The sequence below is a fragment of the Ammodytes marinus genome (assembly GCF_949987685.1).
Source record: "Ammodytes marinus genome assembly, chromosome: 10".
In the NCBI taxonomy this organism is placed as follows: Eukaryota; Metazoa; Chordata; class Actinopteri; order Uranoscopiformes; family Ammodytidae; genus Ammodytes; species Ammodytes marinus.
In genome coordinates, this window is record NC_137214.1 from 13996226 (window position 1) to 14024219 (window position 27994).

At 41.4% G+C, this 27994-nt stretch overlaps 1 protein-coding gene across 2 annotated transcripts; it reads left to right on the forward strand.

The window, feature by feature from the left end:
- Nucleotides 1–110: 110 nt before the first annotated feature.
- Nucleotides 111–27993, forward strand: fermt3b (FERM domain containing kindlin 3b; the record flags this gene model as incomplete). 2 transcript variants are annotated; one of them, XM_080035681.1, is made up of 15 exons in its annotated part: nt 111–251; nt 1416–1540; nt 2337–2570; nt 9114–9230; nt 9851–10019; nt 10856–10958; nt 11131–11238; nt 22312–22446; nt 22663–22709; nt 22850–22974; nt 23582–23688; nt 23933–24145; nt 24857–24981; nt 25367–25508; nt 27814–27993. In XM_080035681.1, the coding sequence occupies exons 2-15, from the start codon at nt 1417–1419 to the stop codon at nt 27991–27993; spliced, it is 1929 nt and encodes a 642-aa protein (XP_079891807.1). In that variant the 5' UTR covers nt 111–251; nt 1416. The 2 variants fall into 2 exon arrangements, with proteins under 2 accessions (XP_079891807.1, XP_079891808.1); XM_080035682.1 differs by having other exon boundaries at nt 144–251; nt 1292–1540.
- Nucleotide 27994: the final 1 nt, after the last annotated feature.

Below are 27994 nucleotides of genomic sequence, written 5' to 3' on the forward strand. Positions count from 1 at the left end.
AAATATGCATCACTCACACCGCCTGTCAGTCAGAGCTTGAACCCTTTTTCACATTTCCGCCTGGCGGAAACTGACAAAAAAGGGAACAAGCCTTTTTGAAAGTGCCACAACTACACAGACCACAACCTGCCCAGAACGATAGAGGCGAAGCTTCTGTATACTTTTTTAACAGAAAACTTCAGAGAACTGACAGAGGCACAGGGGTCAACCAGTTTCTCATTTCTCAAAACCTTGGACCAAGGAGACTGACGGTAATGTCTTTCACAGTATGTGTGTGTGTGTGTGTGTGTGTTTGTGACAGCGTGAGAGCAAGGGAGACACCATAGGAAGAGGGACAGAGTATGGGCAGGGTGTGTTTAAAATATAAAGATGCGGGTCGTTTATTAAGTCAAATTACTCAACGAGTCGACAACAAATAAAATCAGGGGTGAATTGGTCACAGATCAGAGCTCATAATCAGAAAGATGCTGGTAAATAAAGTCTATAGGCCTCTAGAACGGGATATGGAGGGGCGCAGCCAGGCATGTCATCTATTCATCGCTATATGTCACTGTCTGCGATAGTGAATGTGACATGTTCAATATGGGCTTACACTTTCATACACCTGTGGTCGGTTGATGTGTTGGCATTGGATGAACGTGGCACCTTAGGCGGGTCACAAAGTGGAAGTGTGTGTCCCTGGTGATAGAGTCAGAAAACAGGAAGTGCTCATCAGACTGGACATGTGGCCAGAAACAAGACACCAATCCAGTTAGTGTGTGTGTGTGTGTCAGTGTTACTCAGTATCATGTGATATTGAACTGTCTTTTCTGCTCACAACTGATATTCTAACCTATTATTGACAGGTCACTGAAGCAGGTTTTGTAACATATTCAATCTATCAAGTTTTATTAAACGTTTTGTAAAACCCTTTTTAAAATAAACTATCAATGCCTGTTTGCCATTTTTGCAGTTATTATTCAAACAGTCGAGCTGAAATTCTCTAATATTTCAGTCCTGTTTTTTTTAGAGTTCTTAAATATTTTTCTCTGGCATTTATTCATATCTCAAAGTGCATTAGTTCTCACCGTGAAATTTAAAGGCTTCCAAAATAATAATCACTTAAACAAGGACAATTTGGCATCATGTTTTTGGGACATTATTCATATCATACCTGAAGACAGTGAAGAGGGGCGTTTAATCAATGTGATGGGAGAGAGTAGCCAGATTATTTATAAATCTGGTTTCCTCTTCTTCTTTTTCTAAATTATTTCACTTTCCCCCATGTTTGTACTCCTTTCCCTGATGTCAGACGTGTCTCCTGCACTTCTGTGTGTGTGTGTGTGTGTGTGTGTGTGTGTGTGTGTGTGTGTGTGTGTGTGTGTGTCTCTCTCTCTCTCTCTCTCTCTCTCTCTCTCTGTTTCTCTCTCTCCCAGTATGGCGGCGTGGGACCTGTCAGTCATTGTGGAGGACCTGGGGTCTGATGCACCACCTGTCACCCTGAGCGTGGCCTCTGACCTCCATGTTGGAGGGGTCATCTTGAAGCTGGTGGAAAAGACACGTGAGTCCCTGCCTTAATAGCTTTAAAAAATAAAAGAAGCAATTGACAATAGTTTCACCGACATTTGTGGATGCTTTGATAAACTATCTCTCTGTAAATTACCCTACTCAGTGATCGATTTAATTATTTTTTTCTGCCAGTTGAATTGCTTTTGTAATCAATCGATATTCATTGGATTCTATGGAGAAACTCCTCATTCCTGTCTTTAGCCGTGGCATAGATCCTTTTTAGACCCCATTCAACAGAAATCAATAAGATGACCCTGACGTGATTTGAACACGCAACCTTCTGATCTGGAGTCAGACGCGCTACCGTTGCGCCACAGAGTCTATTGAAACATTATCGTAGCTAAAACATGACCATATCCTCCACACAGGTATTCTGTGTTAAACGTTGTGAAATTTGAAACTAGTTCTGCAAGCCCAGGTTTAGGCATGGAATCGAGGTAACGTTATTTAGCCTACAGAGCCGAGAGTAGGCTGTGAAATAATGACTGCGCGTAGCGTCAGAGCCAATAGACTGGAATGAATGGGGCTTTGGGCTTTACCACATCAGGTAAGAAGAATGTATGAACATTTTACGGGCTATTTGACACAGGCTACCAAGAAAATATCTTTGACATGCAAGTCAATAAATTGACCCTGACGTGATTTGAACACGCAACCTTCTGATCTGGAGTCAGACGCGCTACCGTTGCGCCACAGAGTCCTGCACTGTTTAGAAATCTGAAAGGAAAATATAGATAATATAGCCTACAATATTTATTTCCAACTTATGTTTTCTGTGACATTTGTAGAGATTAAGCGAGACTGGTCGGACCATGCACTGTGGTGGGAGCAGAAGCAGCGGTGGTTGCTGCGGACAGCCTGGACCCTGGACAAATATGGGATACACGCCGACGCCCGGCTTATCTTCATGCCCCAACACAAGCCCCTAAGACTTGGTCTGCCCAATGGCGTCACCCTGAGGCTCCGAGCCTGCTTCTCCAACCCCACGTTCCAGACCGTGATGGGCGTCTGCAGACTGCTCAGTGAGGCCTTTGACTTATTTCTTACCTCTAACACCAAATCTTTTCTTTCTTTCTTGTTTTTCTTTTTTTTCTTTCCTCTTTCCTGCTTTGTTTCGTTTATCCTAGCCTATTTGTTCTTTCTTTCATTTGTTCCTTATATTGTTATTTTTGTTTCTTTTCTTTTTTCTATTTATTTGTTTTTCCCATTATTTGTGTCCTTACTCATTTTGTTTCCCATTGTCATTTCCTTGTTTGTTTCCTTTTGCTTTTCACTTCTCCTTTTGTTTCCCCCATATTTTCTTTTTAGTTTTTCCTTCCTTCTTTTGCTTCCTTTTTTGTTTCCATTCATATTAATTTCCCTGTTTCCTTCCTTCTTTTGTTACCTTCTATTGATTTTTTGTTTCCATCCATAAACAAAGAAAACATTTATTTCTTGTTTAGGCCTACATGTGTGAGTTGTTATGAGAACAACATAAGCCTGTGACTGAAATAATAGTTATACATTGTGAGTGGAAGTAGGGGTTGAACAATGCATAACGTAAACATTTCCTCATCTTATTTTAATTCTTCAATTTCTTGATGCCACCAAGCCCCAACCTCAGCGATTTTTACCAGCATCCAATAAGGAAGTTGTAAAAATTGTAGTACCTTCCGGTGGCCACTGGGTGTGGTACCAAGACTGATGGATGCTGTGTGAATAACTGAGGTCAGCACGGATGATACATCCATATAGAGCTGTTAAGCGGAAGTGGTTTACTTCCGGGACATGGGACCTCTCGGCTCGTAACATTTTTTCAAAAGCCGTTAGACGAATAATCATACAACATACCGTCAAACTCTTCACATGAAAAATTATCATTTAGACCCATACAAAACATATATGTAATCCAAGGCATTTAATGACTGGGACCAGAAAATAGTAGATTACTTTCCATAGACTCCCATTCATTTTTTTTCAGCCGAGAGGTCCCATGCCCCGTAATTCCGCCACTTCCGCTTGACAGCTCTATAAAGGCTCATTTATGCTCTACGTTACATACGCATACGCATACGGATACGGATGGAGCCTTCTGTCCGTACTCTGCGTACATTACGTCCGTATTTCTGCACGTATCCTGCAAGCTTGCGGATGCGTACCAAACGGACAGAACGGAGCATTACTACCGAAGATTTGTTTACTAAAACAAACGAAAGACATAATACTTTAGAAAATGTCTTAACTTTCGAGGAGAGGTTTTTGTGAGTTGGTACGAAATTACATACACATTTATCAATCTATCTAAGAAGTGACATGGCCGGGGCACAGGGACATACAACTACAACAGAGCAGCATGAGCGGGGATCACACGGGGAGGAATGTCAGCTAGACAGCAGGCTGACGGCAGCAATAGAGAAGTGATGTCCTCACAGACCCCCGCTGTCTATAATACAGCCTCTAGTTTAGCCTCTTCCATCGCTACGGTAGAAGGCTATATCGCTAACACTGTTTCTTCCATGGACCTATTATAAAATATTTATTTCAGTTGATTCACTGTTTGACTCTTCTTCTTCCTATTTGAGTAACATTTTACTCTGAGCGGCGCTGCTGCCCACTAATGGTTGATTTGTTAAATGTAGATTCCAACTTAAAGGACGCATGGAAGTATGAGGGCAGTGACGGATATAACGTTGTAAACGTGCGTATCTATTTATGCACGGAATTGGAGCATAAATGAGCCTTTAGTTACTATCTATGGATGCCACAGAGTCTGTAATATAAAAGACTGGCTGCCAAACCAACAACTATTCAATCAATGAAGGCAGTTTTCGTTTTCATCATTATGACCCTTTAAGGCATGTTTATAAACACAAATTCCTTGGCCCCTTAAAACCAAATTAGTACAATTAAAGGCATCATAGGAGATTATCTGCAATATGCACTTTTTAATATGTTGTGAAAAGTGCTTTTTACACCCCAACAGCAATAAATGACTTATGGGCAATGAAAAAGAAACGAAAAACCCCCAAATTCTGTACCTTCTATAAACCTGTTAAAATGCTGACCAATCGGAGACGATGGACCCGTATCTAAAGAACCAATCACAATCCTGCGCGTTCTCTCCCCTCTGTGTGCGAGCCTGAGCGCGTTCACGGAGGGCAGAGAAAGCGTTCGTGCCATATCGTAGTAGGCTACCTGGCAGTGGACTAGACCTAGTGGAAGTAGCATAACAAGCTTACACAATGGAACCTACACAGAAGTTACCAGAGGTGTGGACTCGAGTTACATGACTTGGACTCGAGTCAGACTCGAGTCATGAATTTGATGACTTGAGACTCGACTTGACAAAATGTAAAGAGACTTGCAACTTGACTTGGACTTTAACATCAATGACTCGTGACTTGAGCCTTTTGACTTGACAAGACTTGCTACTTTCCCCAAAACCCAAAGATTAAATAGTAGGCTATATTTTTAAGTAGGCTACTGCTCTGTATCTTTCATCATGTAGCCTAGTGTAGCGGAGGAAACTGGTGGATGTCGCCTACCGGTACCGCGCTGATCTGCTTATCACTGGTTTCACTTCAGAGGTGTCGGCCAGAACACCACTTAAGGCCAAAAACGTCAGACTATAAGCATGAGAAGAGGAGTATGGTTTTTCCGCTCTTTATTTTCCTTCTTTCACAGGCACAGCAGCATAGATCGCAGGAAAAGAGACACAGGCTTACATTCCGCTCGTGAGGAGACGTTAGAACAGCTGTTGCGACCTGCGAATCGCGGCCGTCAATAACATCCATAAACTGTAACTTATAACAGCGATCGGGACTGCATGTACTTAGGCCTACTCACACACGGGTGATTCACATACACGTTTCAACTGTGTCGACTACTGCGGCAACATGCGCGCTCACACACCTGACCGAGAGAGAGAAGAAAAGGAAACTTACTAGACTGACCCTCCGGCCGACTGACGTCACGGCCACTAACTGACAGCTATACTGTCATCCACACTGAACAAAACACATCTTAACACTCTATAAGAAATAACAACACTGTAACCTATAAACTTTGGGGCCTTTTCTGCATGTAGCCTATGTGTGAGTGTTTGTGTGTGTGAGTTAAATGTTAACAATCACTGGTAAACAGTGCAATTGGGAAGTGCAGCCAGCAGCGCTCGTGCACGGCTGTGTGTCGAGGGGTGGGGGAGGGAGTCCCGAGGGGAGAGGGAGGAGTTAAACGGAACTCCGAGGACAAGCTAATTTCAAATCATGCTACCTCTCTCAGATCGTACAGTATAGCTTTAACTTCCCAGAATCAGTATCAGGCGGATGTGTAGTTGAGACTTTTGGATGAAGCTGCACAGTTCAGTTATTAGTTCAGGTGCCCTCGTGAAATTTCAGCAAAGGTCACCTCCAAACCAAGCCCCAACCAAGGCGAGTTCTACCAGAATCCAATGCGGAAGTGACAAAAATTGCAGTTCACCTAGTGGCCACTAAGGGCAGGTTTCAAATCAGAGCAATTTCTCATTGACTCCCATGTTAAATATGCCATTTCACAGCATTATTAAACCTATTTAAGGCCTGATACAAAAGAACATTCTAGTCTGTATGTTTAGGTCATATCTCCATGACAAAACTGAGGGGGGTGAATTTTTTTCTAGCAGGCTAGTTTTTATCCTTTTGGAGGTTAAAATGTATGAATAATTAGGGGGGTGGTCTCTTGAATGACAGCTAGCCGCCCACTGACTCTCACTTCGCATTGGAGGTATACGCCAGCAAGATGGGCGTATCTCCCTCCCCCTAGTCTGGCTTGACCACTTCAGCCAGCGTCTATTAAGCGCTGGCGTCGGCAAACAACGCTACGCCTCCATTGGCTGCTTCCCGGGGTTAGCCCCGCCGTAGATGATTGTGATTGGTTTAAAGAAATAAAAGCCGTCTATTCCCCCCGAATAGACGGCTCTAAACGGAGTGCTTCCAGACCATACTACTTGCTGTAGTTTGGTCTGGCTTTGCGAGACTACCCTCCCCCTGACGTCACATCAATGCCCTTTTTTGTTAAGAGAAAATGAGGCAGAGTAGAAATCTGACACGATGGCGACGCGCATAGGTGAGGACGATTGGATGCAGTTGGAATAACTGAGGTCAGCCCGGATGCTACATCCACTTTATATACTATCTATGCTCCAAACTAATAACTAGAAAATAACAGGCTGTTTTATTTGTCGACTAATCAATGACAAGGTTGTCATTTTTACAATAATATCAGGACCCCTTAAAGGCATTTTTAAAAACTCACAAAGCTCACACATTTCTATGCCCTTAAAAACCAAACCAGTAAAATTCTCATATCCAGTATATCTATAGCTACAGCAGCAGATAGATAGCAAAGCTGGAAGAAAGCAGAAATTAATTGTAGAGGATTCAGGTGTGACTTATAACATCTTCATTATTCTTATTGGTTCCTTAATTGTGATAACATCACGCATATCTGCACCCTGGAAACGCTGTGGTGTCACCAGTTAATTGGTCCTGATGTGATACACAACCTTCTGATATACAGTTAGATGCCCCTTCCATTGTTATATGGTCGCCAATCAACTCTTATAATAACTTCATCAATTGCTGTAATTTTTGCTAATTAAAATTGATGGTTAATTGACCCTGATGTGATTTGAACACACAGCCTTCTGATCTGGAGTCAGACGTGCTACTGTTGCGCCACGGTCTCACATGAAGTTTATGATGGTTGCCAACTTTTTCATTACAAACAGTTCATTCTGCTCAAACGCTCATCAGTCCGGTGTAGGCATAGTCAGTGCACCATCTCCACAGTGTTCCAACTGTCCATTCTCTACATACTTTATGTCAGGATTATGGCTGACTAGTCTTTTTCTTTCTTTTTTCTCCATTCATCATTTTCCTTTTCAGCTTTGTTTTGTTTCCATGTTTTTTATTCCCTTCTTTTCTTTACTTGTTTCTGCTTTTTCCTCATTTTACTTCCTTGTCTGCTTAATTTGCCTCACAGGGCTTATATCCTTACGTACTACTTTTATTTCCAGTTCTTGTGTCAAGCAAAGGAAGGAAACAAGATCTTTTGTATGTTATTTTGCTTTCTACATTTCATTGTTTCCTTCTTTCATTATCCCGTTGCTTGATTGCTACCCTTTGATGTTTGTTACCTTCTTTCAGCTCTAAATCAAAAGCTAGGAGAACAACAGAGGCTGTTATATGTTTGTTATTGGTCGATACATCAATGAAAACAGGTTGTCATTTCATAGCAACATTAAAACCCCTAAAGGCACCTTTATACACACACAAAGCCAATAGAAGAGCTTGAAGAAGCGGCACTCATGTAGAGGGATTCAAAGATGACATCTTTATTATTCATATTGGTTAATTCAGGGGTTTTCAAAGTGTGAGAGAGTGAGCCCCCCCTCAGAGAACAAATTTCAGATGAGCCCCCCCCCCCCCACAAAAAAAAAAAGTTATTAATCCCTGTGTGTTTTGAAAGATCTTTTAATTATTTTACACATTTTAAACATATTTTTTAAACATTCTAAACATCTTTGTGCATTTTTAAACAATTTTCTAAAAACATTTTAACATCTTTATCTAAATATGTTGCTTTTTTAAAATACATTTGAACATCTTAATCCAGTGGTTTAATCCTGCTTCCTTTAAGCATGGATAGTAGTGACTGAGTGTGCAGCGGAGTGAGAAAGATAGGCAGACAGACTTGCCCAAATATTTGACTATTTTTAAATGTCCTTCACACACCCAGTGTTTTTTCGCTAGTGCCTCCAATGTCCATCTGGGTCAAAATAGTAGCCAGCCGAGATCCCGCCTCTCCAAGGGTGGTCTGGGGGTATGCTTCCCAGAGAGATTTTTTTTTACCTTTTTAAAGTGAAATGCATGAATCTGGTGCACTTTGAGAGGAACATTAAGAGGCTAAATATGAGGAATTTTGTGTGAACAAATAATTTGGAGACACTGGGTCGGATGAATTAGAAGCTATTGAAGAAAGACACATGAATTTTCCATAAAAATATTAATTTAAAATGAAATATTATGCAGGGTCCTCTGGGTTGGGCAGATGATCTTATTCAATTATTAGGCTATTAACTATCTAGACCAAAACATTGTATTCCTTTTTTTGTATGATAACTTACATTTGCTTAATATGATGTTAATATCAAAAAAAACATATTTCACATATTCATCCGCGCCCCCCCTGCCATAACTCCCCACAGTTTGAAAACCACTGGGTTAATTCATTTAGAGAGTTAAGTATACAGATAGTCCAGTAAAACTAAAAATAACATGTTGTCAATTTTATAACTGACCAAGTGAATTTGGAAAATTCTCAATAGAATTTGAACAAGCAAACTCCTGATCTGGGAGTGAGACGCGCTACCGTTGCGCTACAGAGTCCTACACAAAGTGGCCTAATGGTCGCCAATCTGTTCATACAAACAGTACTGTCAGTGCACAAAACCAATGGATCCCGAAACATATGTTTCTGTCAGGATCATAGATGAAAAACAGTCAGTCTGTTTGATAGAACTAAAGTCATTTCTGTTACTTTCACAGATATCCGTCACCCGGAGGAGCTTTCGCTCCTTCGGCCAGTGGAGGAGAAGAAGAAGAAAAAAGAAAAAAACTCTGCGGAGGAGATCTACGACCTGACAGAGGTGCCCCTCTCCTCGGGTACACTCTTCACTCTTCATTCACCCTGCAGGATGAACATGCTGCTGTCAGCACGTTGCTTGTATATTTAAAGACTTCAACTTTCAAAACCTTCCATGTAGTAAATGCAGAATACTGAAAAGATTGTAATTATTTCCTCCAGTTACACCAGTCAATTGGCCAATATTATTTTGATTTCTCATGAATGAATTGCTCCCTCTACTAATGTACCAAAAATACAGTACAGAAGGAGCTATAATGTCCTTACAGGTTGTCCTCGCAAATCAAGGGGAAATGTATGTGGTTGTAGTACTGTTTCAGGAGATTTGTTTTATAGGAACTGATTTGGGTCTGAGATCAAAACTCCTCAGAGGGACTCTTACATACAGAGACTTTACATGATCCTCCTGTTATGATATAAATGATCCAAAGGTAGACCTTGATGAAGAAGTTGTGGGGAAGTTCAATCAGGGAGTCTAAAATACATCCAACAGCCATTTCCATCCGAAAGCCATTTTCTGAAGTAGCTATACTTTGCATTTTAAAGCAGAAATTGTGCCGGACATCAATTTTTTTCTCATGCCTACAAAGTGAACTCCCTGGAAAATTTGACTGTGACCCTCCCGCTCTTTCCTTTGCAGTGTCCCGGCCCAGTCTGTATAATGGCATGCCGGCTCACTTTGCTGACTCACCTCAGATGGAGGCCATCTACAAGATGCTGTCAGTCACCCAGCCTCCCCCGGCCCCCGAGGTCGTAGCTAAGCAGTACCGCCCAGCCAGCGTAGTGGACAAGGCCCACATCCACGGCAGGTATGCCCTTAAACATGTTAGTTTCATTTGCTTTCACAGTATTTGACATGTCATATTAGAAGCAGTGGTGATGGCTCAATAAGCTTAATAGAATTCAGTCACCATTATTTTATCATTTGAATCCTTGCTTTTCATATGACTGTGTAAAAATGTCCTATTATAATTGAATGCTGGACATTTCTCTATTATCCCTTATTCATTTACATATTATCCTTTTAAATTAAAAACTGGGTACATGTAAAGTAATATCGTCATGCTTAGGTTCTCCTGCGTTCACACCTTTTATATACTATCTATGGTTCACACAGACAGGAGACAGTAAAAATATGAGACACAAGTTAAGACCTTTGGGGCAGATCTTCTCGGCTAGTCACCATTTTAATTGAAGTAGGGTTATTCAACACCACTTCCCACAGTTTTTATATGACTGTCTATCCTGCACCCACACTTGTATGGTGTTCATCTGATTAAACGTATCCTCATGAAAGATTTAGAACAAGATTAAGCTCAGATGTTGATAAACTGAGAAGTCTGTAGGTCAAACCCTCTCGTCAATAGAGATGCTTTCATTGAATTCAAACTGGAAAATATATCTATGCACACATACAACAACAACATACTTTTTATGTAACCCTTTTTTTATTATAATATTTATTTATTTATGTTTGAACGTAACTTTTAGAATTTTTCCTTGCTTTTTGGGATGGAGGTGGGAACATGGGGCTTTAAGTTGTATGACAATGTTCACACACCCAGTAAAAATATTCAAAAATATATGTCCACATACATGTTACAAGTAATCTCATAAACAGATTTTTATTCTCTCCCCCTTTCAGGTGGTTGGACTCATCCCGTAGTCTCATGCAGCAGGGCATCCAAGAAAATGACCAAGTCTGGCTTCGCTTCAAATACTTTTCCTTCTATGATATGGAACCCAAGGTTAGTGTGTGTGTGTGTGTGTGTGTGTGTGTGTGTGTGTGTGTGTGTGTGTGTGTGTGTGTGTGTGTGTGTGTGTGTGTGTGTGTACATGCTGGTTTTAGTAGATACAATATGTATGTAGCCTATGTGTTTGGTGTTAGCATTCATTGACTCTTTCTCTTTGGCTGTGCAGTACGATGTTGTGCGAATGACCCAGCTGTACGAGCAGGCGCGCTGGGCCATCCTGCTGGAGGACATCGACTGCACCGAGGAGGAGATGATGCTGTTTGGAGCTCTGCAGGTAGAAAACACTGCTGAAATATATGTGTGTGAAAGGGGTTGGACATGTTAACAAATAAATTAATTGTTGACCACACAGTATAGACATCACATTCACAGGAATATACAAATACAGATGTTTGTTATTCTGCTTTCTGCATTTGATTGTGTCTTTTGTTTCATTCTCCCATTGCTTGATTGCTTCCTTCCGTGTTTGTTACCTTCCTTCAGCTCTAAACCAAAAGCTAGAAGAACAACAGGCTGTTTTATGTTCGTTATTGGTCGACTTATCAATTAACATATAATTTTATGGCAACATTATGACCCCTAAATGCACCTGTATATACACACAAAGCCTACGAAGCCGACAGTAGAGCTGGAAGATGCAGCACAAATGTCGTTCGTTAATTTGCCGATTACATGCAGAGCGGGTGACTGAGAGGTTGGAGTTATGAAATGCGCACACAATATAAGTGATCACTGTGTGAATATAGAGCGATTTAACACGTATAATATTATAAATATATCGCTCACTTAATTTAGGGGACCCTTGGCCCAGCTGTCCTGTTATTCCTGACCCTTACTGTGATGTCACAGTATAGGAAACTGTAGGGTTAGACAGTGAGACCATAAAACACTCTTTCTGCCTTTTCTCAGGCTAAGATGATCCGATTTCAATTTTTTTTGCACATTTATACTAAATAGAATCTCCGAGTTCGATACACCTTCATATTCCAACCGGTGAAGTAGGCCTTTAATCTATTCATACAAACAGAACTATCTGCTAAAACACGCTGTACTGCTGCCGTATGTCCATTGTCTCAGCATGTACTGATAGTCAGTACACCATACCTACAGGGACCTCACTGTACATACATTTCTGTCTGGATTATAGCTGAAACACGGTCAGTCGGTTTAATAGAACTAATGTCCTTTCCGTTACCTTTACAGATATCAATCACCCTGAGGAGCGCTCACTCCTTCAGCCAGTTGCCAAAGACACATGATGAAAATTAATAACTTTTTATTTTGTTGCACATAAAATAACTGACTGTGTAATTTTAGCAACTGGTCCAGTAAAACTAAAAACAACATGTTGTCATTTTATAACTGACCAAGTGCATTTAAATTCTGAGATTTAGTATTTAGAAGTCTGTGATTCATAGTTAGGACTGTAAATTTGGTGATGTGTAATTTCAGCACCTGTGCACATGGACATATAAAGAAATGGACACCGTATTGAAAAATGGCGCCCATTCATTCCTATGAAAGCTGCTCAGGCGCAGAGAAGCAACAAGGAAGCTGCCATATTGCTTTCATGTAAGCCCTGGCACGCCCAAGTGTATGACGTGCCACTCCCTCCTCCTCCCTTCGAAAACAAACTGAAAGCCGTTAAAAGCCGTTGGGCTAATAAAACGCTTTATGTGGCGTTTTGAAATGAAAAAACTTCAGTTTTAATAGTATATGGTCTCAAGATAAGTTTGAGCCTATGATTGATATCCAGAAAGTTTTTGCGGCGACACAATCTTGTTCGCCGCTTGTATTGGTGTGGACGGGGAAATCTGCCTTAGGGCTACCATGAAAATAAGCTCCCATTCACAGCATGCAGTACCAATGGGTTGGCCACTAGTCCATGCTGGCTGCTCGGAGAAGGGAGCATCCTGGGGGCCTGCCTGTGCACCAGATAAATACACAAACAGAACCAGTTTGTGATCATTGGTTCTTTGACCCTGACGTGATTTGAACACGCAACCTTCTGATCTGGAGTCAGACGCGCTACCGTTGCGCCACAGAGTCTATTCTGAGAGCTTGACTAGTCAACACATTGATTGCCAAACCAAAAACGGGGAAACTAACGAGGCTTTGTTATATTTTCCAGTATAGAAAACTCCTGTCACATTAAGAGGAATATACTCGTACTCAGGAACGTACACATACAAATGTTGTCAAAGAGACATGAGTTGAGAGATTGAGTATGTATAACTGTGACTTATAGATTGGACTGTAAATGTGGTGACATCATGTCATTTCAGCATTGGTGCACCAGTTAAATACACACATGGAAACACTATGGGACCATTGGTTATTGACCCTGACGTGATTTGAACACGCAACCTTCTGATCTTGAGTCAGACGCGCTACCGTTGCTCCACAAAGTCTCTCACAACAGAACTAAATGGTTGTCAATCTGTTCATACTAACAGTACAATCTGCTAAAACACTTGCTGTACTGCTGCCATATGTCCACTGTCTCTAGAGTATGGACAGTGGCATCCCTGTAGGTTACGGTTTTCTGACTAGCACTAAACTTAATCTTTTGTCTGAACTGGGATTTTGAACCTGGAAACTTTGAGTGGTTTGGCCCGTAAGTCAGCAGAGTACAGTGCTGCGATTTCATTGGCTGTCAGGCTGTGCCAACTATCCACGTCTTGCCGCCGCGTGGGACCATTGGTTATTGACCCTGACTTGATTTGAACACACAATCTTCTGATCTGGAGTCAGACGCGCTACAGTTGCACCACAGAGTCTCAACCATAAGCATCAAATGGTTGTTATTCTATTCATACAAACAGTACTATCTGCTAAAACACGCTGTACTGCTGCCGTATGTCCATTGTCTCAGCATGTACTGATAGTCAGTACACCATACCTACAGGGACCTCACTGTCCATACATTTCTGTCTGGATTATAGCTGAAACACGGTCAGTCGGTTTAATAGAACTAATGTCCTTTCCGTTACCTTTACAGATATCAATCACCCTGAGGAGCGCTCACTCCTTCAGCCAGTTGCCAAAGACACATGATGAAAATTAATAACTTTTTATTTTGTTGCACATAAAATAACTGACTGTGTAATTTTAGCAACTGGTCCAGTAAAACTAAAAACAACATGTTGTCATTTTATAACTGACCAAGTGCATTTAATTTCTGAGATTTAGTATTTAGAAGTCTGTGATTCATAGTTAGGACTGTAAATTTGGTGATGTGTGATTTCAGCACCTGTGCACCAGATAAATACACAAACAGAACCATTTTGGGATCATTGGTTCTTTGACCCTGACGTGATTTGAACACGCAACCTTCTGATCTGGAGTCAGACGCGCTACCGTTGCGCCACAGAGTCTATTCTGAGAGCTTGACTAGTCAACACATTGATTGCCAAACCAAAAACGGGGAAACTAACGACGCTGTGTTATATTTTCCAGTATAGAAAGCTCCTGTCACATTAAGAGGAATATACTCGTACTCAGGAACGTACACATACAAATGTTGTCAAAGAGACATGAGTTGAGAGATTGAGTATGTATAACTGTGACTTATAGATTGGACTGTAAATGTGGTGACATCATGTCATTTCAGCATTGGTGCACCAGTTAAATACACACATGGAACCACTATGGGACCATTGGTTATTGACCCTGACGTGATTTGAACACGCAACCTTCTGATCTGGAGTCAGACGCGCTACCGTTGCGCCACAAAGTCTCTCACAACAGAACTAAATGGTTGTCAATCTGTTCATACTAACAGTACAATCTGCTAAAACACTTGCTGTACTGCTGCCATATGTCCAGTGTCTCTAGAGCAGGGGTTCTCAAACTTTTGATAGCTGAGGGCCAATTTAGGAACCCAACATTGGACCGAGGGCCGCCGAAGGAAAAAAAATTATAAAACTGAAATAATTTCAATGGCCAGCGTCTTTGCGTCTTTACAGTTTACATGTATTGGTCAGCATCCAATACTGTGTAATTAACACATTTAAAGTAATAAATGAAGGGCTAGGTCTCATTTCAACATTGGGGAACACACATTAAAAGCGGGGGTCTGGGGGTTGTCCCCCAGAAAAATTTGAGGTTCGAACACTTAATTTTGTGCATTTTGGTTAATTTTTATGCAGTAATTTGTGTCTTCTGTATTTATTTATGGTGGAAATGTTAAGGAAAAGACAACTCGCTCCCATTGACACACATCTAATGGAATATAAATCAAGGCACTGAGGCATTCTGTATTGCATTCAAATATTTATTCTACTTTATTGTTCAAAACTTTCTACACATTGAAAACGTATCACCTTTTGGAGTGTTTTTTTGTAGGACTCACTACTCATGATGCAGCAGCAGTGTTAACTATTATGACACTATACATTGGAAATAAACAGGGTGGGCTATCAGCAGTCAACTAGGCAGATAGTTCCATGGCTATCAGCAGCTAGCTAACGTTAGTTTGTTAGCTAAACTTTAGGCAAAAGAGTTAGAAACCAGATAATGTTAGCATCCATCCTTAGACACTTGACCTAATCTAATTCACCTTGAATGTGAGAAAGTGCATCGTATTGGGCTTGACAAGCTCACTATCTAACAACTTACATTGGGACCACTACACTGCCTGCTGCACTGCGGGAGGCTGACCAGCCGTCTGCAACGAGAGGCAGAGGCCAGCCGAACTTCGCAAGTTTAATAAGTGGGGAATGAATACAAACAATTAGGAGGGATATTTAAGTGTTTCGACCCCTGTACTGTTTTTACTGTTACGGGGGACGCATCCCCTCCGTGCGTTTCAATAAAAATAAAATACAGAAAATAAAGAAAAAAATATGATAATTTTTTTTTTTTTTTTTTTTTTTTTTATAATTCATAATTCAATGCGGGCCGCGGGCCGCCAGATATGCTTCCGCGGGCCGCCATTGGCCCGCGGGCCGCACTTTGAGAACCACTGCTCTAGAGTATGGACAGTGGCATCCCTGTAGGTTACGGTTTTCTGACTAGCACTAAACTTAATCTTTTGTCTGAACTGGGATTTGAACCTGGAAACTTTGAGTGGTTTGGCCCGAAAGTCAGCAGAGTACAGTGCTGCGATTTCATTGGCTGTCAGGCTGTGCCAACTATCCACGTCTTGCCGCCGCGTGGGACCATTGGTTATTGACCCTGACTTGATTTGAACACGCAATCTTCTGATCTGGAGTCAGACGCGCTACAGTTGCACCACAGAGTCTCAACCATAAGCATCAAATGGTTGTTATTCTATTCATACAAACAGTACTATCTGCTAAAACACGCTGTACTGCTGCCGTATGTCCATTGTCTCAGCATGTACTGATAGTCAGTACACCATACCTACAGGGACCTCACTGTACATACATTTCTGTCTGGATTATAGCTGAAACACAGTCAGTCGGTTTAATAGAACTAATGTCCTTTCCGTTACCTTTACAGATATCAATCACCCTGAGGAGCGCTCACTCCTTCAGCCAGTTGCCAAAGACACATGATGAAAATTAATAACTTTTTATTTTGTTGCACATAAAATAACTGACTGTGTAATTTTAGCAACTGGTCCAGTAAAACTAAAAACAACATGTTGTCATTTTATAACTGACCACAGAGTCTATTCTGAGAGCTTGACTAGTCAACACATTGATTGCCAAACCAAAAACGGGGAAACTAACGAGGCTTTGTAATATTTTCCAGTATAGAAAACTCCTAACTGTCACATTAAGAGGAATATACTCGTACTTAGGAACGTACACATACAAATGTTGTCAAAGAGACATGAGTTGAGAGATTGAGTATGTATAACTGTGACTTATAGATTGGACTGTAAATGTGGTGACATCATGTCATTTCAGCATTGGTGCACCAGTTAAATACACACATGGAAACACTATGGGACCATTGGTTATTGACCCTGACGTGATTTGAACACGCAACCTTCTGATCTGGAGTCAGACGCGCTACCGTTGCCCCACAGAGTCTATTCTGAGAGCTTGACTAGTCAACACATTGATTGCCAAACCAAAAACGGGGAAACTAACGAGGCTTTGTTATATTTTCCAGTATAGAAAACTCCTGTCACATTAAGAGGAATATACTCGTACTCAGGAACGTACACATACAAATGTTGTCAAAGAGACATGAGTTGAGAGATTGAGTATGTATAACTGTGACTTATAGATTGGACTGTAAATGTGGTGACATCATGTCATTTCAGCATTGGTGCACCAGTTAAATACACACATGGAAACACTATGGGACCATTGGTTATTGACCCTGACGTGATTTGAACACGCAACCTTCTGATCTGGAGTCAGACGCGCTACCGTTGCTCCACAAAGTCTCTCACAACAGAACTAAATGGTTGTCAATCTGTTCATACTAACAGTACAATCTGCTAAAACACTTGCTGTACTGCTGCCATATGTCCACTGTCTCTAGAGTATGGACAGTGGCATCCCTGTAGGTTACGGTTTTCTGACTAGCACTAAACTTAATCTTTTGTCTGAACTGGGATTTTGAACCTGGAAACTTTGAGTGGTTTGGCCCGTAAGTCAGCAGAGTACAGTGCTGCGATTTCATTGGCTGTCAGGCTGTGCCAACTATCCACGTCTTGCCGCCGCGTGGGACCATTGGTTATTGACCCTGACTTGATTTGAACACACAATCTTCTGATCTGGAGTCAGACGCGCTACAGTTGCACCACAGAGTCTCAACCATAAGCATCAAATGGTTGTTATTCTATTCATACAAACAGTACTATCTGCTAAAACACGCTGTACTGCTGCCGTATGTCCATTGTCTCAGCATGTACTGATAGTCAGTACACCATACCTACAGGGACCTCACTGTCCATACATTTCTGTCTGGATTATAGCTGAAACACGGTCAGTCGGTTTAATAGAACTAATGTCCTTTCCGTTACCTTTACAGATATCAATCACCCTGAGGAGCGCTCACTCCTTCAGCCAGTTGCCAAAGACACATGATGAAAATTAATAACTTTTTATTTTGTTGCACATAAAATAACTGACTGTGTAATTTTAGCAACTGGTCCAGTAAAACTAAAAATAACATGTTGTCATTTTATAACTGACCAAGTGCATTTAATTTCTGAGATTTAGTATTTAGAAGTCTGTGATTCATAGTTAGGACTGTAAATTTGGTGATGTGTGATTTCAGCACCTGTGCACCAGATAAATACACAAACAGAACCATTTTGGGATCATTGGTTCTTTGACCCTGACGTGATTTGAACACGCAACCTTCTGATCTGGAGTCAGACGCGCTACCGTTGCGCCACCGTTGCGCCACAGAGTCTATTCTGAGAGCTTGACTAGTCAACACATTGATTGCCAAACCAAAAACGGGGAAACTAACGACGCTGTGTTATATTTTCCAGTATAGAAAGCTCCTGTCACATTAAGAGGAATATACTCGTACTCAGGAACGTACACATACAAATGTTGTCAAAGAGACATGAGTTGAGAGATTGAGTATGTATAACTGTGACTTATAGATTGGACTGTAAATGTGGTGACATCATGTCATTTCAGCATTGGTGCACCAGTTAAATACACACATGGAACCACTATGGGACCATTGGTTATTGACCCTGACGTGATTTGAACACGCAACCTTCTGATCTGGAGTCAGACGCGCTACCGTTGCGCCACAAAGTCTCTCACAACAGAACTAAATGGTTGTCAATCTGTTCATACTAACAGTACAATCTGCTAAAACACTTGCTGTACTGCTGCCATATGTCCAGTGTCTCTAGAGCAGGGGTTCTCAAACTTTTGATAGCTGAGGGCCAATTTAGGAACCCAACATTGGACCGAGGGCCGCCGAAGGAAAAAAAATTATAAAACTGAAATAATTTCAATGGCCAGCGTCTTTGCGTCTTTACAGTTTACATGTATTGGTCAGCATCCAATACTGTGTAATTAACACATTTAAAGTAATAAATGAAGGGCTAGGTCTCATTTCAACATTGGGGAACACACATTAAAAGCGGGGGTCTGGGGGTTGTCCCCCAGAAAAATTTGAGGTTCGAACACTTAATTTTGTGCATTTTGGTTAATTTTTATGCAGTAATTTGTGTCTTCTGTATTTATTTATGGTGGAAATGTTAAGGAAAAGACAACTCGCTCCCATTGACACACATCTAATGGAATATAAATCAAGGCACTGAGGCATTCTGTATTGCATTCAAATATTTATTCTACTTTATTGTTCAAAACTTTCTACACATTGAAAACGTATCACCTTTTGGAGTGTTTTTTTGTAGGACTCACTACTCATGATGCAGCAGCAGTGTTAACTATTATGACACTATACATTGGAAATAAACAGGGTGGGCTATCAGCAGTCAACTAGGCAGATAGTTCCATGGCTATCAGCAGCTAGCTAACGTTAGTTTGTTAGCTAAACTTTAGGCAAAAGAGTTAGAAACCAGATAATGTTAGCATCCATCCTTAGACACTTGACCTAATCTAATTCACCTTGAATGTGAGAAAGTGCATCGTATTGGGCTTGACAAGCTCACTATCTAACAACTTACATTGGGACCACTACACTGCCTGCTGCACTGCGGGAGGCTGACCAGCCGTCTGCAACGAGAGGCAGAGGCCAGCCGAACTTCGCAAGTTTAATAAGTGGGGAATGAATACAAACAATTAGGAGGGATATTTAAGTGTTTCGACCCCTGTACTGTTTTTACTGTTACGGGGGACGCATCCCCTCCGTGCGTTTCAATAAAAATAAAATACAGAAAATAAAGAAAAAAATATGATAATTTTTTTTTTTTTTTTTTTTTTTTTTATAATTCATAATTCAATGCGGGCCGCGGGCCGCCAGATATGCTTCCGCGGGCCGCCATTGGCCCGCGGGCCGCACTTTGAGAACCACTGCTCTAGAGTATGGACAGTGGCATCCCTGTAGGTTACGGTTTTCTGACTAGCACTAAACTTAATCTTTTGTCTGAACTGGGATTTGAACCTGGAAACTTTGAGTGGTTTGGCCCGAAAGTCAGCAGAGTACAGTGCTGCGATTTCATTGGCTGTCAGGCTGTGCCAACTATCCACGTCTTGCCGCCGCGTGGGACCATTGGTTATTGACCCTGACTTGATTTGAACACGCAATCTTCTGATCTGGAGTCAGACGCGCTACAGTTGCACCACAGAGTCTCAACCATAAGCATCAAATGGTTGTTATTCTATTCATACAAACAGTACTATCTGCTAAAACACGCTGTACTGCTGCCGTATGTCCATTGTCTCAGCATGTAGCCTACTGATAGTCAGTACACCATACCTACAGGGACCTCACTGTACATACATTTCTGTCTGGATTATAGCTGAAACACAGTCAGTCGGTTTAATAGAACTAATGTCCTTTCCGTTACCTTTACAGATATCAATCACCCTGAGGAGCGCTCACTCCTTCAGCCAGTTGCCAAAGACACATGATGAAAATTAATAACTTTTTATTTTGTTGCACATAAAATAACTGACTGTGTAATTTTAGCAACTGGTCCAGTAAAACTAAAAACAACATGTTGTCATTTTATAACTGACCACAGAGTCTATTCTGAGAGCTTGACTAGTCAACACATTGATTGCCAAACCAAAAACGGGGAAACTAACGAGGCTTTGTTATATTTTCCAGTATAGAAAACTCCTAACTGTCACATTAAGAGGAATATACTCGTACTTAGGAACGTACACATACAAATGTTGTCAAAGAGACATGAGTTGAGAGATTGAGTATGTATAACTGTGACTTATAGATTGGACTGTAAATGTGGTGACATCATGTCATTTCAGCATTGGTGCACCAGTTAAATACACACATGGAAACACTATGGGACCATTGGTTATTGACCCTAACGTGATTTGAACACGCAACCTTCTGATCTGGAGTCAGACGCGCTACCGTTGCGCCACAAAGTCTCTCACAACGGAACTAAATGGTTGTCAATCTGTTCATACTAACAGTACAATCTGCTAAAACACTTCCTGTACTGTTGCCATATGTCCACTGTCTCTGCATGTACTAGTCAGTAAACCGTACCTACAGGGATCCCAATGTCCATACTCTACATGTTTCTGTCAGGATTATAGCTGAGACACAGTCAGTCTGATTAATAGAAATAATGTCCTTTCTGTTACCTTCACATATATCCATCACCCAGAGGAGCGTTCGCTCCTTCAGCCAGTCCCAAATGTTGTCAAAGACACATGATGACCATAGTCATTTGAAATTTTGTTGCACAAGTTAAAGGGTAACTGCACCCCCTGTTTGAGCTACTGCACGATTTTGAAAAATGCTTTCAGACCATGGATTCTGAATTCCGTTTGAGAACCATTGTTTTTAAACATTCCGACATCAGCCGGCCGACTTTCGGGAGGGAGGGGGCGCGCGGTGTCTGTGAAGGAGGGGGCTAGCTGCTAGTAGCTGTCACTCAGGAAGATCTGAATGACATGACTTCATTGAAATATCGAGTGACACAAAGTCTAACGGCACTATCGCTACACAGTGAGCTCATATGCCACACAGATGGGTCGTCTGAGGTGGAGGACTTTCTTATTCTAAATTGTTGGCGGGTGTTTCTATCGTAGTGTTAGGAGACCGAGTAGCGCAAGTGAACGAGCGGCAGTCTGTGTGTGTCTGTGTGTGAGCAAGGAGAGCGAGCGAGCGAGCGGTAGCGTGTGTCAATCAAGTGAAGTAATGAACAAGTCCGAGTCCGTGTGTGTGTGTGTGTGTGTGTGTGTGTGTTATACAGTGTGAGATAATGCAGACACACTGCCGATAGAAGTCAAGTGTGTTAACCCCCGAAATAACATCCTTGGAGGGATGGTATAACAGTAGTAGCTCATGGTTCAGCCATGGACCTATGAAGAGCGTGACGACGTACTACTGTACCAAAAGTACAGTAGTACGTCATTTTTCGAACCCGACGGAATTTTTTTTTTTTCAAATCTTAGTAAAGTTCTAAAATGATTTACAATACAAAACATTTCTTAAATTGCCGATATTTAACATATTGCAATTTTTTTCAACGTTAACACCAGCATATATGTGTTCCTTAACAACATAGTGATTTAATTCAGCTTATATCTCAAAAAACAAGTAAAAGGGTGCAGTTACACTTTAAAGTTGTAATCCGTAATATTTGAGTTGGAACAAACATTCACCCCACAAAATAATTTGAGTATCAAGATGATACAGCTATAGCAGTAGCACACAATAATAGTGCTCTTCCCGTGTACCATCCAGCATATAGTTGAAAGTGTATTGCTCCTCTGTCAAACTCATGCAGTACCACATCAGTAAGGTGACTCAGTCGGAGCCCCAGATGCTGAGCTCCAGTGCAGCCATGGATGACCTGGATTCGGCCCTGCAGTCCCTGGAGGTCAAGATGGAGGGAGAGAGCAGCACCGCCTCTGAGATGCTGGTAAGACATGTTGGATGTACTGATTTATCTAATCTGTGTTAAACCTTCGATTCCATCAATATAGTGCATTGTACTCCTTTAATGGTTATAACAGACTACTGTCAGAAAACACAAGTGCAGAAAGAAGCAAAGATAATCCAACCACTACAGATAACAAGGAAGCAGAGTAAATTCTTTTTTTTTATCCACCGAAAATGATATGTGTCTTTCATTCAGGAAAACATGACTGCACCCGAGCTCAATGACTATCTGAAGATATTCAGGTGAGATTCACTTTGCAACCACCCACAGATATAACAAAAATATATATTTGTAGTTTGTTATCTTTTGAACTTAACCATTGTGAACATCTTGGGAAAAAAAACACTTTGGTGAAACTGAGCAACGTGAGTGTTTGTTTAAGGCCAAAGAGGCTGACTCTGAAGGGATACAAGCAGTACTGGTTTAAGTTCCAGGACACCTCCATCTGTTACTTCAAGAGCAAAGAGGAGAGCATCGGAGAGCCCATTCAACAGATTAACCTCAAAGGTACTGAATATGTATTTGTATTGTATTTCCCATACTATGTCTATTCTCTATGCTAATGTATTCAGTTATCAATAGAACGTAGAGTATGTAGGAATTAGTGGCCGACAAAACAGCAGTCAACCCTTTTATTTACTCTTTCTGTAACATCACCTTTAAGAAATGACCACATACTACAATACAACAAGTTAACTCAACAAACAAACAAACACACACACACACACACACACACACACACACACACACACACACACACAGAGGGCGCTTTCAATATAATAAAAAGTGAGAGTGCTGCTCTCAAGTCTGTTTCTCAGTCTGTGAGAAGTTAAGGGGTCAGGTTATATCGGTAGTATGAACCACTTAAGGACTCCATATTCTGGGCTCAGAGAGGAAATGAAGCATTACAAATAAAATAAAAACACACTAAGACTTAAGTTGATGTCAACATAATCTACAGGATATGAACTGTGAGCGTAACTCAGCTTTCATGGAAATTTGACTGAGTGTTCATTATTGACTCTTTTTCCCACCATGCTTAATCTTTTATGCCCAACCCATCAATGTCAAATGTGACAATGTTGCTTTGATGTTTCCCAAACACCCCACACAGGATGTGAGGTGGCCCCGGACGTTAACGTGACAGCACAGAAGTTCCTTATCAGACTGCTGGTCCCGGCCCCTGAGGGCATGAACGAGGTGTATCTGCGCTGTGAAAATGTGAGACCACAAACACAAACATACATCTCTGAACTTGTCACTTCCACCACCGCTCTTTCAACACCTCTATGTTTGTCTCACTATCTCACCACAAATTCAAGGATCTCTCTCTCTCTCTCTCTCTCTCTCTCTCTCTCTCTATATATATATATATATATATATATATTATATATATATATATATATATATATATATCTCTCTCTCTCTCTCTCTCTGCTTTGTGTCTATGTCTCTCGCCCTGCAGGAGCAGCAGTATGCTCAGTGGATGGCTGCATGTCGTCTGGGCTCCAAAGGCAAGACTCTCGCCGACAGCAGTTTCCAGAGCGAGATCCAGAGCATTCGCTCCTTCCTAGCTATGCAAAAGACCAGCTCTGGGAACGCACCTGCCAGTGATGAAAGCATCAATACTAACAGTCTGGTATCACCACGCTACAATAAGAAGTACAAAACCAAACAGGTAAAGGACAGATGGAATTTGAACATGGACACAAAAAAAGAATAGTAGAGCTGGAAGTAGCAGCACAAAGGCGATCTTTATTTTAGGTATTGATTCATTAATTTAGGGGACCTCACGAAATTTCAGCACAGGTAGCCACATCCTAGTGAGTCACTAGGGTTAGGAATACAGACGAAAAGGTTCCACTGACCAATTGACCCTGACGTGATTTGAACACGCAACCTTCTGATCTGGAGTCAGACGCGCTACCGTTGCGCCACAGAGTCTATTTCTAAGGACTTGACTTGGTTCATTGACACTGACATGATTTAAACATGCAACCTTCTGATCTGGAGTCAGACGCACTACCGTTGCGCCACAGAGTCTCACATAACACAATCAAATGGTTCTCGATTTGTTCATACAGATAGTACAATCTGCTAAAATACTTGCTGTAGAGTACATGTACTAAATATAGTACATGTGATGTCTTGTGTTTTCAGGCGGCGAGTTCATGGCTATTGAATCATGCTAATGCATCATTTATTGAACCTATATAGACTGTGCATGACATTCAGCAATAGGCCAAAACTACCAACTGAAATTGACTTTATAATTTTTCTTGACAGCAGGATAATTAACTATGAACATTTGAGCCAACTGCCCAGTTTGTGCTGGGGGCAGCAAAATTATAATTACATCTGACCTTTTACCCTGTGCCTGCTCCTCCAGCTGACCCCTCGAATCCTGGACGCATACCAGAACGTGGCCCAGCTCTCGTTGATAGATTCAGTGAATCGCTTCCTGCAGATCTGGCAAGCCCTGCCTGACTTTGGCCTGTCATATGTTGTTGTCAGGTGAAGTTTATAGCTCAAATTAAAGCATTTTCCGAAAGGATTGAATGCCAGTCAGCATACATTTTACGACCATTTTGTTACAAGAAGAACATTTTGAAAAAAATAATGTGAAGTTGAATATGTAAAATAAGTAATTTGTAAGTACAGTAAATATGTCCTCTTACACAACTGAAACATAATAATTTCTCATTACAAACCTTTTGAGAACAGAAAACACTCTCTAGCAGTGGCACTTGAAGTAAATACACAATGATAGACTGTAAAAATGAATTTAAAGCCAAAAACACAGGTCTAACGGAAAACAAGATTTACTATTGACTGTTGTTTCTGTAATATCTTGAAAGCAATTAAGCTGAAGATGTCCCCCCCCCCCCACCCCCAACAGGTTTAAGGGCAGCCGCAAAGACGAGGTACTGGGCATCGCTCCAAACCGTCTGATCCGTATTGACCTGGGCGTGGGGGATGTGGTGAAAACCTGGCGCTACAACAACATGAAACAATGGAATGTCAACTGGGACATACGACAAGTGAGACCAATGCTTTCATTCACCTTCTATCTAGGAGAGCAGTCTGCATGATCACAAACGTTAGTTGCCTTGAATATCTGGTAAATAAGATTCCTTAGGTATTAAAGGTTTCACTATTGCAGTAAAACCTTAGCTTTTGAAGTGAATTATTTGAACCGCTTATTGGTATTCTAAATGATTTTATAAAATCTATTTGACAAGAATTAATACAAGGTCAAAACAGGCAAATGTAATAATGCATTTTTAAGTAAAGAAAATCAAGCATGAAATCCAGCTTCACACTAAACAATCTTTAAAGGCCGTGGCAACCCAGAGACCTAAATATATGACATTAATATTGTGTTTCTCTACAAGGTGTTTACAGTTATCCAATTAAAAATTTATTTTCATAAATATTATAAAATTTCGTCTAAAAAACTGCTTTTTTGCTGTCTAGAACATTTTGCAGGGCGGTGTGGGCGTGGTCAATAACGTTCTGTAAGGGAACGTTCTCTCACTCACGGTGCTGAGCAGGTTTAGCCCAGTTCAGACCAAAGATACACCACACAACGAAACGCAAACTTGAAAATGTTGCAAATGCTCAATGAGCCTGACTGGCAGTTCACACTGCTGCACGGGCTGCGACGGTAGCTGGTTTCCCTAGCAACGGTGAATGCTTTGGCACAGCTGAGAGCGCAGCTCAACATCACTTGCATCCTGCTAGAAAGTAAATTATTATTATTAGCCTATATAGGCTAGCTTTGCAATTAGTTGTATGCTATTTTTTCCCCACCACAACCGCAACCTATTTAATTGAAACAAGTGTCTGTGTCACAATGAAAATATATAAAAATATCTCTGTCTCATATTTAGGCTATTGTTAGACTATCTCTTATTAGTTTATTTCCCATTTAACTTGCAAAAAATCCCCTATCTTATTTTAGGCATATGCATTTTTAAAATCAGATTTTTCTGTGGATAGGAGTGGGAATAGAGAGAGAGAGAAAACGGAGTCTGATTATGTTTCTCATCACGTGAGCTGATGCGATATACGGTTCAACAGTGTGGTGGAGACCCGCTGTTGAAGTACGCTACAGGCATAGCCGCGGAAACATATTCTCAGAAGGGAGTGCTGACAAAAAAGAAGCTCTGCCTGCACTTAAATAATAACTCGCTACATTGATTTTAAAAGAATGCATCACCAATGCAATATTGTTACATGCAGCGGTGACACATGCCGTATTGGGCCGATTATAAGAAGGGGTTTCCCCCTGGGAATAGGTCGTAAAAAGTCGGGTCGTTTTATATTCGGGGTCTAATATTCAGCGTCCAGTTATGGACTGACCGTTACCAGAGCGATCATTCAGCTTCAGGGCTTGTGTCCAACTTGTTTTTTATTTATTTTCGGGTGGAGCACTGGCTGCGCACTCAGATGCGGCCGGACAGAGGTGTGTGCGCTTTGATAGAGAACGAAGTGACGAGAGGAAAAAGAGGCACGTGAAATGGCCCCACATCCCCAGCACTGAATTCAAAGCCTCGACTCATTATGTTGTGAGTCGACGTGTCAGAGGCATGTATCGGCGCAGTCAGTTAGGAGACATGTCTCAGTGTATCAGGGCTCGGGACATGCAATCGGCTCGTGAAAGCCTGTCCCCTCTACACTGTTAACGTGCAGGAATCCCCGGTGATCATTTAGTCTTAAACCACATAGTTTTTCTGCACGGCGGCTCGGCGAGGGCTCACTGTGAACGTCACCATCACAGTGTTTCACCGGGGTGCGCGCTGCTTCGCTCAGACGGGGCTTTGAGTGTAGGCTCAGGCGCAAAGAGACAGTCTGTATCACTTGCGCGGCACCAGAGAGATGGCATAGAATTGTTTTTATAGTCTTTAAGAATCGCGTGACGTGTGAAAACAAAACTCCAAGCCAAAATTCGAATTTGAAATTTTCTAACGAGAAGTCCAATGTATGTTGGAGTGGAGATGCGTGTGAAAACGGCTTGTCATGCGACATTCGAATCAGGATTTTTCAAATGCTCGACCAACTGACATGGAAGTATGTTTGCGGGGGGTTGGCAGCTATTCCTAAAACCTTTCATATACATATTAACATTCATTTTACTCCCCAAATAACATAGTTACAAGGATTTAGTGGATTTGGGTTGCCAGGGCCTTTAAACAATGCTGCCAATGTAAGTGAGTGAGCTCATTGAACTTTTAGACAACCCCCTTATCTTCATATTTTAAATCCAAGCAAATTAATAATTCACCCTTAGATAATATCATCTCTGCTCTTCCTCCTCTCTTTTTGTGTCCCTGAATCCTCTAGGTGGCCATAGAGTTCGAAGGAAATGTCAACATTGCTTTCAGCTGCATTACCGCCGACTGCAAAATCGTCCACGAGTTCATCGGAGGCTACATTTTCATGTCGACACGCAGTCGCGAGAAGAGCGACGTGCTGAACGAAGAGCTTTTCCACAAGCTGACCGGTGGCCACGAAGCTCTCTAAG